Source organism: Cibotium barometz, chromosome 3, assembly GCF_041138505.1.
Source record: "Cibotium barometz isolate CiBa-2024 chromosome 3, ASM4113850v1, whole genome shotgun sequence".
In the NCBI taxonomy this organism is placed as follows: Eukaryota; Viridiplantae; Streptophyta; class Polypodiopsida; order Cyatheales; family Cibotiaceae; genus Cibotium; species Cibotium barometz.
The window spans coordinates 4,195,493-4,212,226 of NC_141048.1; the positions used below are offsets into that span (position 1 = coordinate 4,195,493).

Here is a 16,734-nt window from a genome sequence, read left to right on the forward strand (position 1 = left end):
AGAGAAGAAGGCATAGCACCTATGTCCCACATCTCTTGGAGAGCCGATGTGATCTCAGCCCCAATCTCATCCCACCATGGCATTTTCTTTTCCTCTAGTCCCATAGGTCTCTCATGGCATAATGATGCTCCTCAGTGGTTGAAATCACCTTACATATTGGGGTGATTCTATTCTTTTTCGGCTTACAGCCGTGATTTTTGTATGTCTTTATCATACTTAATAGAAGTCTCTTTCTTGAAAAAAAAAAGTAATGAAAAAAAATAAGGGAGAGGCCATCCTCCCTTGGATACTTACCATGAGGTAAGGCATGAAGAGCATGACAGAACTCCTGCATAGAAAAAGGGACATCCAGAACGGCACATATCTCCTAGGTGATCAAATGTGGCAGTGCATTCAAAACCTTCCTTTGTGCCCTGTGTCTCAAATCGGAGTGCGGCTTAGTACTAAGAAGCTGGTGATAGAAATCAGTGGCAATCTAACCATAAGAGGATCTAAGTGAAGAGTGCTGTGAATCCTACAACTGCCTGACCCTATCTCTGGCATGAGATGGGCCATGAGTAGCAAAGAAATGTTTGTTGCATCTACCATCCATCTGGGTCCAAAAGGATTCATGGGCATGGATCTTTTTATTGGTACAAATAAAAAAGATTTATTTAATACAATTTTAATGATTTTCTATTATTGTAGAGTCTATGTTAATTGAAAATTGAATTTAATGATATATATTAGTAAATCATACAAAAACATTATCATTTTTTTGCTTTTGTCTTCAATACTTCTATCAATATAAATAATCAATGAACTACTAGTTAATAATAATTATTTGATTTTATTCTCTAGACTTTATTTAATAATTATGTTCTTTATCTGTTACCTTGTAAATCTTCAGTGTGGTCTTCTTCTGATATGAGGCCTACCCCGTTCAATCCTATTATTATGCTCTCCAGGCTTATGATATGAGGCCTACTAGTGCAATTTAGAGCGTCACAATGAAACGTTTCAAGCCTGAAACGTTTCACCTTGAAACACAGAGTTTCAACCCGAAACGTTTCACTTTGTGAGACAGGCACCAACTGAAACGCGAGACCGAAACACCTATATATATATATATATATATATGTATGTATGTATGTATGTATGTATGTATGTATGTATGTATGTATATAAAGACAAGAGAGATGCTAGGTCTACTATTTATTTGTATAAAAATGTCAAGATTATTAACATAATACATTACGAGGAGTGATAACACAAGTATAAAAGACCTCTACTATTAATTTTAAAACTTCAAATCTCCAAGTTCCGAAAATTTGGACGTTTCACTTTGAAGGTTTGAGTGGGCAAACTTTGAAACGTTCCTGAATCGCGACCATGAGTGCAATCCTATGATTATACTCTCCAGGTTTCTGTCCATACCCAAACACAATCTGAATGGTCTGGATGGGCATCTGAGTCGGTGTGGGGGAAGGGGCTTGGGTGGTGGTGTGGTGCGTTGTGGGGACTTTTTTTTTTTTGGCATGAGGAAGTTTGTTAGCTATAGCTTGTTGACAGCTTGCAGGGTGTATATGTTGGTTTGTTTCTTACAGGGTGTATATGTTGGTTTGTTTCTGCAGGATGTATATGTTGGTTTGTTTGTTTCTTATATGCGAGGAGATGCTTGTTCATGTGGAGCTTGGTCCCGCTTACGTTTTTTCCTGTCTATTTTGTGTATGTAGGTATTTTGGGACCCCCTATGCTCTGCCAAAAGTGGACATGGTTGCCATTCCAGACTTTGCTTTTGGAGCAAATATGGAGAATTATGGTCTTGTAACTTATCGTGAATCTGCGTTGCTCTATGATGACAAAAACTCTGCAGCAGCAAACAAACGAAGAGAGTAAGACTGACAAAATCTTTTTTTTTTAAAGCGTTTGTGGAGTGTTGGTTTGCAAAGTACGTTTGTGGAAAGTGACTGTTTTTCTGTGTGGACTTGTGAAGGTTGCCATTGTTGTTGCTCATGAATTAGCACATCAGTGGTTTGGGAACCTTGTGACAATGGAATGGTGGACACATCTTTGGCTCAATGAGGGCTTTGCTACTTGGGTATGCTTATCCGTTCTTCTTGCTTGGAAATGCCATATTCTTACAATTCAAACAAATGTTTTTTGTATCTACTATACTCTTTTCTACCATACCAATCTCTTACTTGCAGCAATGGTGCTGACAACTTCATAAAAAGAACCCCATCTGTTGGCCTGCTGACCATGTGTGAAGGCCCATTTCCAACCCATTTGCACCATCTTTTTGTTGCACGATCTCTGTGGATTCTCTTGTTGAAATCACACAATATACTCTCTTGGACCTCCTCGTTGGACTTCTTCCTCTCTGTAGACTCTCTGGGTTTTGTAATCACACACCTTGACAGTGGTCCTTATCCACTTTCGTAATATGTCAACAGTGGTGAGTGGCATATGGGTCGCTAAGTTTGCAGAAGGCAGAAAAGCGTTTGCTTGATTCATCATGCCAAGGCTTGGTTAATGCCCCAAGTCTTTAGCCAAAACTGCTCCCAACCTGCGGGAATAAGGATTTATGAGTTTTAGCTGCCCCTTTATTAAGGTGCAGTGCTGTTACAGAAGTTTTCAATATACAGTATAGCAGCAGTCCTTTTTTTTTTCCGAGAAAAGATCCTTTCATTAGTTATGTAAAAAACGCCCGTAGGGCTACAAAAGAGATCTCTCCTGCTCCTAACAGAGAGAAGAGCAGTGAATACATCATGGCAGCCCGGGAGACTCTCCCTAGGTGCTGCAAAATACAAGCATCAGTCTAAAGGACTGAGCGGCTAAATCATACAATGGGGGGGGAAAGAGCCAAACAGGTGGCCTGTAGTGCCAACGGGGGGATCCCGTGTGTAGGGTATAGAACGGGCCGCAGCGCCAAGTGGTATGAAAGGCCTGGCGCCGTAAGATCGCCTCATCCGAGTCTCCCCGGATGCGGTCGTACTGTCCTCGCAGGGTGTGGATCAACTCCTGCCAAATCCCCCGAACAGTCTCTGCTGGTGGCTCCAATCTCCCCTCAAAGGCCGTGAAGCACCGGGCCCTCCAGGTGAACCAGATGGTGAGGCTGCTGAGGAGCTCCCATCGTAAGTCCCTCTCCTGTGTCCAGCTCTGGCGGACGAGAAATCCGGTGCCGGAACCAGGCGAGGCTGGCCCCTAATAAATCTGATGGCCTGACTGCCCTGCTCCATCTCATAGCCCATAGCAGGCCCTGACGAAGTCGACCAAGCAGCGGCACCCCACGTAAACATACCCTCTGGAGAGAGGGGGGCCAGAATACGCAGCATCCGCAGCCAAATCTGCTGTGCCTGAGGGCAGTCCCACAGGCAATGTCTCTGTGTCTCCATAGGGTAGCCGCATCGGACGCAGGCCGCCGGAAGACCGCTGTAAACAAGCCAAGTGCCAACTGCTGAGCCCCTGTGGGCGACCAGCCCCACTGAAAAGCCGAGATCCTGCGGGCCTGTCGACTAGCCCAGAGCCGAGCCCAGAAATCCTCCAGGAACTCCTGTGATAGTCCCTGCAATCGCCAATGCCCCGCTGCCGCTGGAGAAACCGTCCTCCTCGCCGTCAAGATATGCCGTCCCAGCCTAACAGTATACTGGAAAAATGTGATCTCTGTGGCCTCAAGGGATGCATAAGGATCATGCCACTCGTACTCTCCCGGGTCCCACTGCAGCCGGGCCAAGGGGCGCGCTGCATATGCCCAGATGCGCCAATCCGGGAGCACGTCAGCAGGGTCGGGGTCAATATGCCACTTCCGAGAAGCGGCAGCCACTACCCGAATCCTCTGAAAGGTGCACTCTGCAACCAAAGGCGACTCCACCTCCACTCTCTGGAGTCTGCCCTCATCCTGAATCTCATAATAGAGGCATCTGCCATCCTCAGTGCTAGCTCTGACAGCAATCAGGATCTCCAACTGTGTAAAGGCTCCCATCCATCGTGGGGCCACTGGCTCGAGAGGTGTGAACCACTCCTCTGAAAGTGCCTCCTGAATATCATCCCTCATAATCAATCCCCCTCTGAAGTGACTCAGCCTCTCCACCTGGGTCTCCTCTGGTAGACTGCAGAAAGCCTGCCAGTCTCCAAAACTACGAGCTGGGCCTGCCGCTAAAGGTCCCCAGGCTAGACGAGGCCGAGAACCCAGCATATGACCCTGCTCTGTACGAACCGCTGGGCTCCAGATGAGCGGCTGCCTGGCCCGCTCCTCAACACAAGAAGGAGGCCGCTGAGAGAGCCCCGGTCTCAGCAGCTCCCAAGCTCTCAGGATACTCAAAGCAAATCTGTCCTCCCATCCTCTACTGAGGCCTGTCCTCCTCATCTCTATGAAGATCCAGCGAATCTCTGGTGCCCAAGTACCCCCTGCAGGAGGCGCCCGGGCCTGCAGTCGCTGCAAGAGGAGCTCTTTCCAAGGCTCAGCGCCTGGAAGCAACCCCCGAACAATAAGCTTCCCCAATAAGGCTCTACTCTGATCGACTGGATCTATAATGCCCAAACCGCCCTGAGCCAGCGGAAGTGTAATAACTGCCCATGCAACCTTTGCCCGAGCTGGCTGACCGTCCCGCCCAGACCACATAAAGTTCCTGATCAGCCTCTGTACCTGGCTGATGCAAGAGCTCGAGAAAATCCAGCAAGACGTAATGTACCACATAGTCGCTAACAGCACCTGATTTGCCACCACCACCCTACCAGCCAAGGATAGTCGAGCTGTACTCCAATACAATAGCTTCTTCCGAATGCTCAGAAGAAGCGGGGCAATCTGCTGCTCAGGTGACAAATCGAGGCCAATCTGGCATCCCAAATACCGCACTGCTGTGCCGGGAGGAATCCATCTAAAACCGGGGTCCGGACTCCATGCCGGAGTGGGAGCACTACTGATCCAAAAGGCCACTGTCTTGCGCCAATTGATCAATGCTCCCGAAGCTGCACTAAAAACCTGGAGCGACTGCTCTGCCCGAATAAGATTGGCCTCTTGGCCATGCAAAAATAAGCCTGTGTCGTCTGCAAACTCAGCATCAAGCAAATCCTCCCCCCGGACTGGGAGCTGAAGTCCTCTCAAACCAACCTCCTCTGCCGACAAATACATACTCATAGCCTCCGCAAAGAAGAGAAAAAGGAAAGGGGCGAGAGGACACCCCTGACGGACTGATCTGGTCAGCTCAAAACTCGGCCCCCGACCTCCTGCAATCAGCACCTGGCTGCGAGCTGTGGAATACAAAGCTGCCACCCCTCTGATCCATCCTGGCTCAAAGCCCAGGCGTAGCATAGTGCCCTCTAAGAATCCCCAATCGACTCTATCGTATGCCTTCTCAAAATCGAGAAGCATCACGACCAAGTCCTCGCCAAGAAACCTGGCTCGGGCCGTCGCCTCCCAGAAAGTAAAGATGTTGTCAAGGATACTGCGCTCCTTGACAAATCCTGTCTGAGTAGCATGAATCAACTCCCCCAGGAAGGGCTGGATCCTCAAACTCAAGGCCTTTGCCAAGACCTTGTAGACAGTATTGAGGATCGTAATAGGCCTCCAATGCCGAATATCATCTGATACTCCCTCCCCCTTGGGAATAAGATAGATCAAGCCCTCTGAAAAGCTCTGCGGCATCACCCCAGTGTCCAAAACATGCTGAAAGCCCCTGCGGAGGCCTGGCCCCAAAAGGTCCCAATAGCGCATAAAAAAGGCCGGCGTCAGTCCGTCCTCCCCTGGGCAACTATGTCGCGGCAGGACCCTCAAGGCCTCGGCAAGCTCAGTCTCTGACAGAGGCGCACCTAAAACTGTGCGCATATGGTCTGTGACCCTCCTCTGCACATGGGCCCACACGGTCTGTCTGCATACATCCCGATCCTCAGTGGCTGGCTCCGCTGAAAGCAAGTCACTATAAAAAGCAGTGGCAATGTCTCTGATCTCCCCAAGCTCAGTAGCTATCGATCCATCCGGTCTACCAAGCTGGCGAACCCCTGCTCGCGCATGACGGGGTCCAGTGATCTCAAAAAACTCCCCAGTCACTCTATCACCAAGCTGCGTCCACTGAGAGGCCTGACGACGATAGTAAAACTCATGTCTCTGCTCCTCTGCCTCTCTAACCTCCTGGCGGGCCTGGCTCAGCTGGGACGCCACCCACTCACATGCTGGCTGCTGCTCCTGAAGGCGCTGTAGCGAAGCAAGGCTACGTCTCAGCCGTTGCTCCCGCTCTCGAATCTCTCCCAGTCGTGTCAAAGCTGCAGCGTGCAGAAAAGAGCTAAGATCAATGAGTCCCTGGGCACACTGGCCCGCTGCATCCTGGTCAGAGCACTGACTATCATGCCAGATCCTCTCAATGTCCTCAGCGAGACTGGGGTCTGCAAGTACCCGCTCTGGGATCCTCAACTGCAAGCTGGGCTCCCGAGTCCCCTCCTCCAAAGTCAATATAACTGGCGCATGATCTGAAAATGAGGTGCCAGCAAGAATGCCGACGGAGCCCCCTCGCTCCCCCAACCAATCGCCCACATAAAAGCGATCAATCCGAGATAGATTAGTCCCTCCCTGCCGGCGATCCGACCGAGAGAAACTAAGACTGTCCTGAGACCGGGAGAAAGCCCCATGCTGCCATGCATCAGTGATCCTCAGTGACATGCAAAACCGGTCCCAAGCTGCAAGCTCCGTGCCGTGCACTGTAACATGACTGCCTCCCACCCTATCTGCCGGGTCCTCAAGCATGTTGAAGTCTCCCCCAACACACCAATGTGCGGCCTCTGGCAATGCATCTGTAACCTGAGTCCAAAACTCTGCTCTGGCACTAGCATGATTGGGCGCATAGATGTTGAGCACACCCAATAGCTCATCATGCATCCTCAGAATGACATACTGTGCTCTACCAGGCACAATGATCCCTCGATCCACAATGGCCTGCCGCCATGCATCTGCAATAACCATGCATACTCCTCCCTGTCCACCCAAAGGACCAAACCCTGCAGACCAGAAAGTGTCCCATCTACCAGGCATCACCGAACCATATCTCCGGATCCTGCTCTCACCCAAGTGGTGCTCCTGCATCATCAGAATGTCAATGCTGCCACCAACCAGGCATCTCTGTAGCTCCTGCCTCAAGCAGCCTCGATAGCGTATAAAGTGTGCTCCGCCAAGGCCCTGTACATTCCATGAGATGATCCTCATGGATGTCCTACTGAGGTGGATGCTGTCTCAGCCGTGCGGCGAGCCTTCGCAAGCGGCTTGGATGGAGAGTAGTCCCCATCCGAACGGTTGCGAGTCTGCCCACCCGGTGTACTGCAAGAATCCCGGATCAGGCGCCAGTGGCTGTGACCCATGGCGACTGCCTCCTGCTCTGACATAGTAACCTCGTGTATACTCACATATCCTGGGTCGCGTGCCAAATCTGCCACTATGCGCACGACCAAATGCCGAATCCCGGATGTATCCACACTCCCGGGATCCAAGAAAAAATGAGCCAACTCCCAAAGTCGGCCTATCACATCTGTAACCTCCAAATCGCTCATGTGGTGAGAAAACTCAACTGCCTGAGTCTTCAACGTGCTGAGAGCGAGCTCTAGAGTCCACTCCCGGTCACAAGGTCCACAAAGAGGGAATGAGAAGGCCACCGCTGAGTCTAGTGCCTCCTCCCCGCGGGCCGGAGGTATCACTACATGCACTCGGATGGGTGCTGGCTCATGGGGGCCCTCGGCTCCAAAAAGCCGTGTAAAGGTATAATCAAACGCCTCCGAGCGCTGACGAATGCCGAGGCGACTTAGCCGACTGCGGATAGATGAAATCCGTGAGGCCCTAATCGGCATAGGTCTCCTCTGTGATGCTCGAGCGAGGTCAGTGCTCAGCGCCCTCCGGACTGCAGGTGAGCGCCAGGGAACTGCCAGGACCTCCTGGGAAGGCGAGGCGGGCGGAGGGGGAGGAGGGGGAGGCGAGGGAGGAGGAGAGGGAGCCGCTGCCGAGACCGGAGCGGGGGCGGGAGGAGGCGATGGTGGACACGAGGCGGTGGGAGGGGGTGGGTGTGGGGGAGGTGAAGGAGGGGGAGCTGGCATCTCCTGGTCCTCGGTCGCTGCAGGGGTCTCCTCCTGAAGGGGAGCAAATCTGTTCCTCACGGGAACCCAGTGAGGCTGAGACTGTGGCTGCTGCTGCAGCGGTATCTGGGCGCGCTGCTGAGGCTGTCTCCCTCGACGGCGCCCCTGTCCTGGCTGCCACTCCGAGGTCTCTGTGGCCTGAGCAGGTGTCCCTGAGGCTGCCTGCCGGGCCGAATCTGTGGGCGGGCCATCCGTGGCCTGCTGCTGTGGTGAGGGCCGAGGTCTCCTGCGAGGGCAGGCCTTGGCCAAATGACCGACCTGCCTGCAAATGAAGCATTGGTTCGGGAGCCCCGAGAACTCCACTCTCTGATCTATCCACCCCCCCCTATCCTAGGTAGCTGAATGACCTTAGGAAGGGAGGAGATGTCAGATACCAACACTCTGACCGAAGGTAACCCAGCTGCTCTGGCCACCACTGAAGCTGCTGAGGGGCCCGTCTCAAGAACCGAGCCCACCAATGCTCCGAGCCTGGAGAGGAGCGGAAGATACTCCCGGCGGAGACCAGGGAAACAAACTGTAATATGGAAGAGGCGCTCTCCCTGCTCCGCCGCTGCTGGGTCAAATCCATGCTGCCAAGGCCTGAAGAAAGCCCGAGCACCCCTGATATCCAGAGGACTCATGGCAAGGACCTTGGCAACGCTCTGGGCGGCCTCGAACTCGATCTGATAATGTCCCCGGCCCAAGAGCTGTACATCCAGGATCTTGCCCACATCTGCAAGAAGGCGGGCCTGAAGAAGATCCCTGATCTCCCCTCTGCTGGGGCGAGTGCCGACTATACGGCAGATGGTGGAGTGAGCCTGAAGGCGCTCCACCTCTGCGGTGAGGCTCGCTTCCTCTTCCGGCGAAAGAGAAAGCCTGATGGGGATGACCTCGGGGGCGGGCGAGGGGGCTGCAGAAGAGTCCCTCTGAGGCGAGGCGGGAGGAGTCTCCATCAGAGTCTGAAGCTCAAGCGAAGGCGAGGCGAAAGCGGAAAACCTGCAAGAAGCGGGCTGCACACCAAGAGGCGGAAGGACGGGAGACGATAAGGAAAAAAACAAAAAAACCCCTAAGGGGAGAAAGCAGCACGACAGAGGAGGGAGGGGGGGGGGGCGAAAATCGGAGGAGAGGCCCAGAGGGGGGGGGGGGGGGGGGGCGGCGACAACGCGAGAAGGAAGGGGGGGGGCGCTGCTGAAGGGCGGCGGGAGTGAAGAAGCGAAGAGGCGGGGGGGGGGGGGGGGGGGGGGGGGGGGGGCGAACTGGCGGGGAGGGCGAAAGGCGGCAGCGGGGAGGGAGGGCGACCTGGCGAAGAGGGGGGGTGGAGGCGCAGAAGCGCTGAAGGAGGGGGGGGCGGCGCAGCAGCGAGGAAGGAGGGGGGGGGGCGCAGCGGCGAGCAGAGGGGACAAGCAGGGGGCGGAAGGAGAGAAGGGGCGCGAGGAGGGGGGGGGGGAGCGAAGGTGCGCAGAGCAGGGGGGGGCGGGAGCTTCAGCGAGCGAGCTGATCTGGAAGATCTCTTTCTTAGCATGTGCAACGTACAATCGATGTATAGCAGCAGTCTTATCATCCTAATGTCTCCTTTTTATTCATCTACTTATGACTTCAGAAGGGAAGGTGTGATTTCTATGGCATCACTCGGCAAAGGGAGAAAAGCCAATGGAAAATTCCTATAGACTTTAATTTTTCGTAAGGAGGCATATGCTGAGATAGGCTGAGGAGAACAATTTGCTTAAGAAGATATGAATTTTCCACGAAGCAAAATGACCTCAATGCCTCCTCTGCATGTTTGCTAGTTTGAGCTGTGTTTCAGTTGCTCACGTAATAACCACCTGCATGCCCTGTATTAGCTTTTTGGCTCACGTTTTTTAAATCACTGATTTTCTCAGCTATTCTTATAGCATTCGATTGCTTTTAGAACTCTGTGTTGCTAATATAAAACCTCCAGGATGTAAACTGCGATAATCATTGGATTAAAACAATTGAAAGCATCGTCACCACCTAATCATTCATGTTTGTATGCAGGTAAGGTTTTTTGGCTGTGGACCACTTGTTTCCAGATTGGAAAATTTGGACTCAATTTATTAATAAAACGGTGTCAGCATTCAAACTTGATGGGCTTGTTGAATCTCAGCCTATTGAGGTTGCTCTCTCCCTAACATGTTCCATATATGTTACTGATCTCCTTAGACACATTAATATAGATACTGATTGATGATGTATAAGGGTCACAAAGTGACACTCCTGAATTGCCTGTTTGACAGGTGACTCTATAGTTAAGACATCTCTGTGCTTATCTTGCTTGCTTTGACAGGTTGAAGTAGGGCATGCAAGACAAATCGATGAGATATTTGATGCTATCAGCTACAGCAAAGGAGCATCCATTATACGAATGTTGCAAACATATTTGGGTGCTGAAGTTTTCCAAGTAAGTAAAGGATGCTGGTGCCTACAAGTAGTGGCACTTTTATCTTATGGATTGACTTGTTGAACTCTTAAGAGTACTCTTGTTTGAAATGGGAGTGGACAACAGTGCTCAATTGCTTGCAGTATCCTCATTGTTCTCAGAAAGGTTTGATGTCTTATATCAAGAAGTATGCTTACAAGAATGCAAGCACAGAAGATCTTTGGACCTCACTCTCACAGGCATCCGGAGAACCTGTGAGAGAACTGATGGACTCCTGGACAAAACAGAAGGGATACCCTGTACTGGCTGTAACCATAAAAGCTTCCGCTCTGGAAGTGGAACAGGTGACAGGAATGTTTCCTTGAGCTTGGATTCAAGTTAGTATGACGTTATGGTGAGCTGATTTATGTGCTCTTTGCAGTCACAATATCTCTCAAGTGGGCTTCCTGGCAGCGGCGAGTGGGGGTTTTTTTTTTTTCGAGAAAAGATCCTTTCATTAGTTATATAAAAACGCCCATAGGGCTACAAAAGATCCTCTCTTGCTCATAAGAAAAACAGAGCAGTGAACAAAGCAAGGCAGCCCGGGAGACTCTCCCTAGGTACTGCAAAATACAAGCATCAGTACAAAGAACTGAGGGGCTAAGTCATACAATAGGAGGGGGGAAAAGCCAAACAGGTGGCCTGTAATGCCAATGGGGGGATCCCGTGTGTAGGGTATAGAAGGGGCCGTTGCGCCAGGTGGTGTGAAAGGCCTGGCGCCGCAAGATCGCCTCATCCAAGTCGCCCCGGATGCGGTCATACTGTCCTTGCAGGGTGTGGATCAACTCCTGCCAAATCCCCCGTACAGTCTCTGCTGGAGGCTCCAGTCTCCCCTCAAAGGCCCTGAAACACCGGGCCCTCCAGGTGAACCAGATGGTGAGGTTGCTGAGGAGCTCCCATGGTAAATCCCTCTCCTGTGTCTAGCTGGCAGACGAGAAATCCGGTGACGGAACAAGGCGAGGCTGGCCCCTAATGAATCTGATGGCCTGACTGTCTTGCTCCATCTCATAACCCATAGCAAGCCCTGACAAAGTCGACCAAGCAGCGGCACCCCACGTAAACATACCCTCTGGAGAGAGGGGGGCCAGAATACGCAGCATCCGCAGCCAAATCTGCTGCGCCTGAGGGCAATCCCATAGGCAATGTCTCTGTGTCTCCATAGGGTGGCCGCATCGGACGCAGGCCGCCGGAAGACCGCTGAAAACAAGCCAGGTGCCAACTGTTGAACCCCTGTGGGCGACCAGCCACTGGAAAGTCGAGATCCTGCGGGCCTGTCGACTAGCCCAGAGCCGGCCCAAAAATCCTCCAGGAACTCCTGTGAGAGTCCCTGTAGCTGCCAGTGCCCTGCTGCTGCAGCTGGAGAGACCATCCTCCTCGCCGTCAAAATATGCCGCCCCAGCCGAACAGTATACTGGAAAAAGGTGATCTCTGTGGCCTCAAGGGATGCATAAGGATCATGCCACTCGTACTCCCAGGGTCCCACTGTAGCCGCGCCAAGGGGCACGCTGCATATGCCCATATGCGCCAATCCGGGAGCACATCTGCAGGGTCTGGGTCAATATGCCACTTCCGAGAAGCGACGGCCACTACCCGTATCCTCTGAAAGGTGCACTCTGCAACCAACGGCGACTCCACCTCCACTCTCTGAAATCTGCCCTTGTCCTGAATCTCATAGTAGAGGCATCTGCCGTCCTCAGTGCAAGCTCTGACAGCAATCAGGATCTCCAACTGTGTAAAGGCTCCCATCCACCGTGGGGCCACTGGCTCGATAGGCGTGAATCACTCCTCTGTGAGTGCCTCTTGAATATCATCCCTCATAATCAACCCCCCTCTGAAGTGACTCAGCCTCTCCACCTGGATCTCCTCTGGGAGACTGCAGAAGGCCTGCCAGTCTCCAAAACTGCGTGCTGGGCCTGCCCCGCCAAAGGTCCCCAGGCTAGACGAGGCCGAGAACCCAGCATATGACCCTGCTCTGTGCGAACCGCTGGGCTCCAGATGAGCGGCTGTCTGGCCCGCTCCTCAACACAAGGTCGCTGAGAGAGCCCCGGTCTCAGCAGCTCCCAAGCTCTCAGGATGCTCAAAGCAAATCTGTCCTCCCATCCTCTACTGAGGCCTGTCCTCCTCATCTCTATGAAGATCCATCGAATCTCTGGTGCCCAAGTGCCCCCTGCTGGGGGAGCCCGAGCCTGCAGCCGCCGCTGCAAGAGAAGCTCTTTCCAAGGCTCAGCGCCTGGAAGCAGTCCCCGAACAATAAGCTTCCCCAATAAGGCTCTACTCTGATCGACTGGATCTATAATGCTTAAGCCTCCCTGAGCCAGCGCAAGTGTAATAACTGTCCATGCAACCTTTGCCCGGGCTGGCTGACCGTCCCGTCCAGACCACAGAAAGTTCCTGATCAGCCTCTGTACCTGGCTGATACAAGAGCTCGAGAAGATCCAGCAAGATGTAATGTACCACATGGTCGCTAACAGCACCTGATTTGCCACCACCACCCTCCCAGCCAAGGATAGTCGAGCTGTACTCCAGTACAAAAGCTTCTTCCGAATGCTCAGAAGAAGCGGGGCAATCTGTTGCTCAGGTGACAAATCTAGTCCAATCTGGCATCCCAAATACCGCACTGCTGTGCCAGGAGGAATCCATCTAAAACCGGGGTCCGGGCTCTATGCCGGAGTGGGAGCGCTGCTGATCCAAAAGGCCACTGTCTTGCGCCAATTCATCAATGCTCCCGAAGCTGCACTAAAAACCTGGAGCGACTGCTCTGCCCGAATAAGATTGGCCTCTTGGCCATGCAAAAATAAGCCCGTGTTGTCAGCAAACTCAGCATCGAGCAGGTTCTCCCCCCGGACTGGGAGCTGGAGTCCTCTCAAACCAAAATCCTCTGCCGTCAAATACATGCTCATAGCCTCCGCAAAGAAGAGAAAAAGAAAAGGGGCGAGGGGACACCCCTGATGAAGGACTGATCTGGTCAGCTCAAAACTTGGCCCCCGTCCTCCTGCAATCAACACCTGGCTACAAGCTGTGGAATACAGAGCCGCCACCCCTCTAATCCAACCTGGCTCAAAGCCCAGGCGAAGCATAGTGCCCTCTAAGAAACCCCAATCGACTCTATCGTATGCCTTCTCAAAATCGAGAAGCATCACGACCAAGTCCTCACCAAGAAATCTAGCTCGGGCCATCGCCTCCCAGAAGGTGAAGATGTTGTCAAGGATACTACGCTCCTTGACAAATCCTGTCTGGGTAGCATGAATCAACTCCCCCAAGAAGGGCTGGATCCTCAAACTCAAGGCCTTTGCTAAGACCTTGTAGACAGTATTGAGGATCGTAATAGGTCTCCAATGCCGAATATCATGTGATACTTCCTCCCCCTTGGGGATAAGAAAGATCAAGCCATCTGAAAAGCTCTGTGGCATCACCCCAGTGTCCAAAACATACTGAAAGCCCCTGCGGAGGCCTGGCCCCAAAAGGTCCCAATAGTGCATAAAAAAGGCAGGCGTTAGTCCGTCCTCCCCTGGGCAACTATGTCGCGGCAGGACCCTCAAGGCCTCAGCAAGCTTAATCTCTGAAAGAGGCGCACCAAGAACTGTACGCAGACGATCTGTGACCCTCCTCTGCACATGGGTCTGCAAGCATCCCGATCCTCAGTGGCTGACTCCGCTGAAAGCAGGTCTCTATAGAATCCAGTGGGAATGGATCTGATCTCTCCAAGCTCAGTAGCTACCGATCCATCCGGCCTCCCAAGCTGACGGACTCCTGCTCGAGCATGGCGGGGTCCAGTAATCTCAAAGAACTCCCCAGTCACTCTATCACCAAGCTACGTCCACTGAGAGGCCTGACGACGATAGTAAAACTCATGTCTCTGCTCCTCTGCCTCTCTAACCTCCTGGCGTGCCTGGCTAAGCTGGGACGCCACCCACTCACATGCAAGCTGCTGCTCCTGAAGGCGCTGAAGCGAAGCAAGGCTGCGTCTCAGCCGATGCTCCCGCGCGCGAATCTCTCCCAGCCGTGTCAAAGCTGCAGCGTGCAGAAAAGAGCTAAGCTCGATGAGTCCCTGCGCACACTGGCCTGCTGCATCCTGGTCAGAGCACTGACTATCATGCCAAATTCTCTCAATGTCCTCAGCGAGACTAGGATCTGTAAGAACCCTCTCTGGGATCCTCAACTGCAAGCTGGGCTCGCGTGTCCTCTCCTCCAATGTCAAGATAACTGGCGCATGATTTGAAAATGAGGTGCCAGTGAGAATGCCGACGGAGCCCCCTCGCTCCCCTAACCAGTCGCCCACATAAAAGCGATCAATCCGTGATAGATTAGTCCCTCCCTGCCGGCGATCCGACCGAGAGAAACTAAGACCGTCCTGAGAGCGGGAGAAGGCCCCATGGGCAGCGGCGAGTGGGTTGTCCCCGTCACTATTTGTTTGGGCTCATATTCAGCTCTTGCAAGATCATTGGTCAGAGATAAGGCTTGCAGTGTGGCATTGCCGACCCCTGTCAATGAGGACAGCTCAAATTTCAGGGAGATGTATGATCAAAATCCTTCAGGGAATGGGACCATGGCATCTTCTTTTCCTCTAGTACCACAGGTCTTACATGGCATCATGATGCTTCTCAGTGGTTGAAATCACCTTACATATTGGGGTGATTCTATTCTCTTCCGGCTTATAGCTGTGATTGTTGTATGGTTTTCTCATACTTAAGAGAAGTCTCTTTCTGAAAAATTAAAAAAATAATAATAAAGAATAATAAATCCTTCAGCTACCTGGATAAAGCTCAATGTTGGACAGACCAACTAAGCCCCAGACACTTCATAACCACGCATCATTTGTTTCGTTCAATTGGTCCCAGATGGAGACACTCGATGATGACACCACGATGGTCCCTAGGGTCAGATGACCTCAGTAGACGGACCCTCCACCCCACCCACCCACCGACCCACCCACCAAATAAAATAAAAGACATCAAGAAGAAAAAACCAACCCAATCCACACACTCTCAAATGTACTTCTCTACAACCGATCTTTGTTTCTTTGCTTACAGGAAAATTGGAGTTTTGTATGGAAGAACTGGAAAGGTTTACTTGTAACTCGGTTTATCACTGCTACTACTTCACAGGTTAGTATGAAGTGGTTAAAAAAAGCCATTTTTTTTCCCACCCTTATTGTTTTACCTCTTTTGTCCTCTGTACAGCTTTCGAGTGAGGAGAAAGCCGAGGAGATAAAAGGCTTTTTTTGCAACCCATGGCAATCCATCTGTGGAACGCACTGTCAACCAAAGTAGTATAGAACGTGTGAGCATCACTGCGCAATGGGGTGCACACTTACGTGCAGAGGAAGGATTGACTGACATCATAAGGGAACTCTCAAATCGTCGTTATTAAGCCTTTTTGTCAATCCATATATTGGGAGGAAATTGTGTAAGATTTCTAATTTAATAGAAGTCTCTTTGAGAAAAAAAATATGTTGTAAGTTTGTTGATATTATTCCTTATATATTACTTAAAATTGTTTTTGAAGAACAAATGATGTGTATAGACAAGATTCATGAGACATATTTTTTTTATTTTTTTATTTTTTGTAGGAAACCCTCTGGTGAGGAGTGCTTTTTTTATTATAAAAGGTTGGTTTCTTGAGGACCAAGTATGTGAGTCTTGCAGTTGAAACAATTTTATTTTGTTTTTTCATGTCATAACATGTTATGTTCGTACTGGCAATTTGGTTTGCAAGGTTCTCAAGAGCTACTAGCATGTAAATAGCTTTTATATACGAGTGGCTTGAAATGTGTAATATGGTCCAATGTTTGTAACATTTTGCTATAATACTTTTAGAGACCTAAAATTCTTCATCAAAAGCTTTAGATGATGAAAGTTAGTCCCCCAAGTTTCATTTAAATACTTCATCACATGAGGTATTGTGGAAAATCCACTTTTTTTAACTTGAATTTGTGTTTGACTTGAGAGAATTTGTCCCCCAAGTTTCATTCGAAGACTTTATTGCATGAAATCCACTCTATTGTCTCTTCGTTCGAAGAGTTGTGTCAAGTTTTATTGAGAATATGTGATGTTATTCATTATGGATATAAATAGACTTTCTATATAAGTAAATAATCTCTTAACGATTATTTACTAAGAGGATTGTAGGAAAATTAAAAATGCACTAAAATATGAAATCTCAAAATGGAGGTAGTACATTGTTCTTTGATTTTCAAGTCAAATGTTTCTTTGATTCTCTGAGTTGAA

General features: G+C 50.8%; 1 protein-coding gene across 2 annotated transcripts; it reads left to right on the forward strand.

The window, feature by feature from the left end:
- The first annotated feature begins 1,304 nt into the window (after positions 1-1,304).
- On the forward strand, positions 1,305-16,361 carry LOC147639627 (aminopeptidase M1-A-like). 2 transcript variants are annotated; one of them, XM_086772349.1, is made up of 7 exons: positions 1,529-1,874; positions 1,976-2,080; positions 10,087-10,204; positions 10,376-10,489; positions 15,538-15,612; positions 15,688-15,913; positions 16,077-16,361. In XM_086772349.1, the coding sequence occupies exons 4-6, from the start codon at positions 10,454-10,456 to the stop codon at positions 15,775-15,777; spliced, it is 201 nt and encodes a 66-aa protein (XP_086628475.1). In that variant the 5' UTR covers positions 1,529-1,874; positions 1,976-2,080; positions 10,087-10,204; positions 10,376-10,453; the 3' UTR covers positions 15,778-15,913; positions 16,077-16,361. The 2 variants fall into 2 exon arrangements, with proteins under 2 accessions (XP_086628467.1, XP_086628475.1); XM_086772341.1 differs by lacking the exons at positions 15,538-15,612; positions 15,688-15,913; positions 16,077-16,361 and adding an exon at positions 1,305-1,402 and having other exon boundaries at positions 1,716-1,874; positions 10,376-10,406.
- Positions 16,362-16,734: the final 373 nt, after the last annotated feature.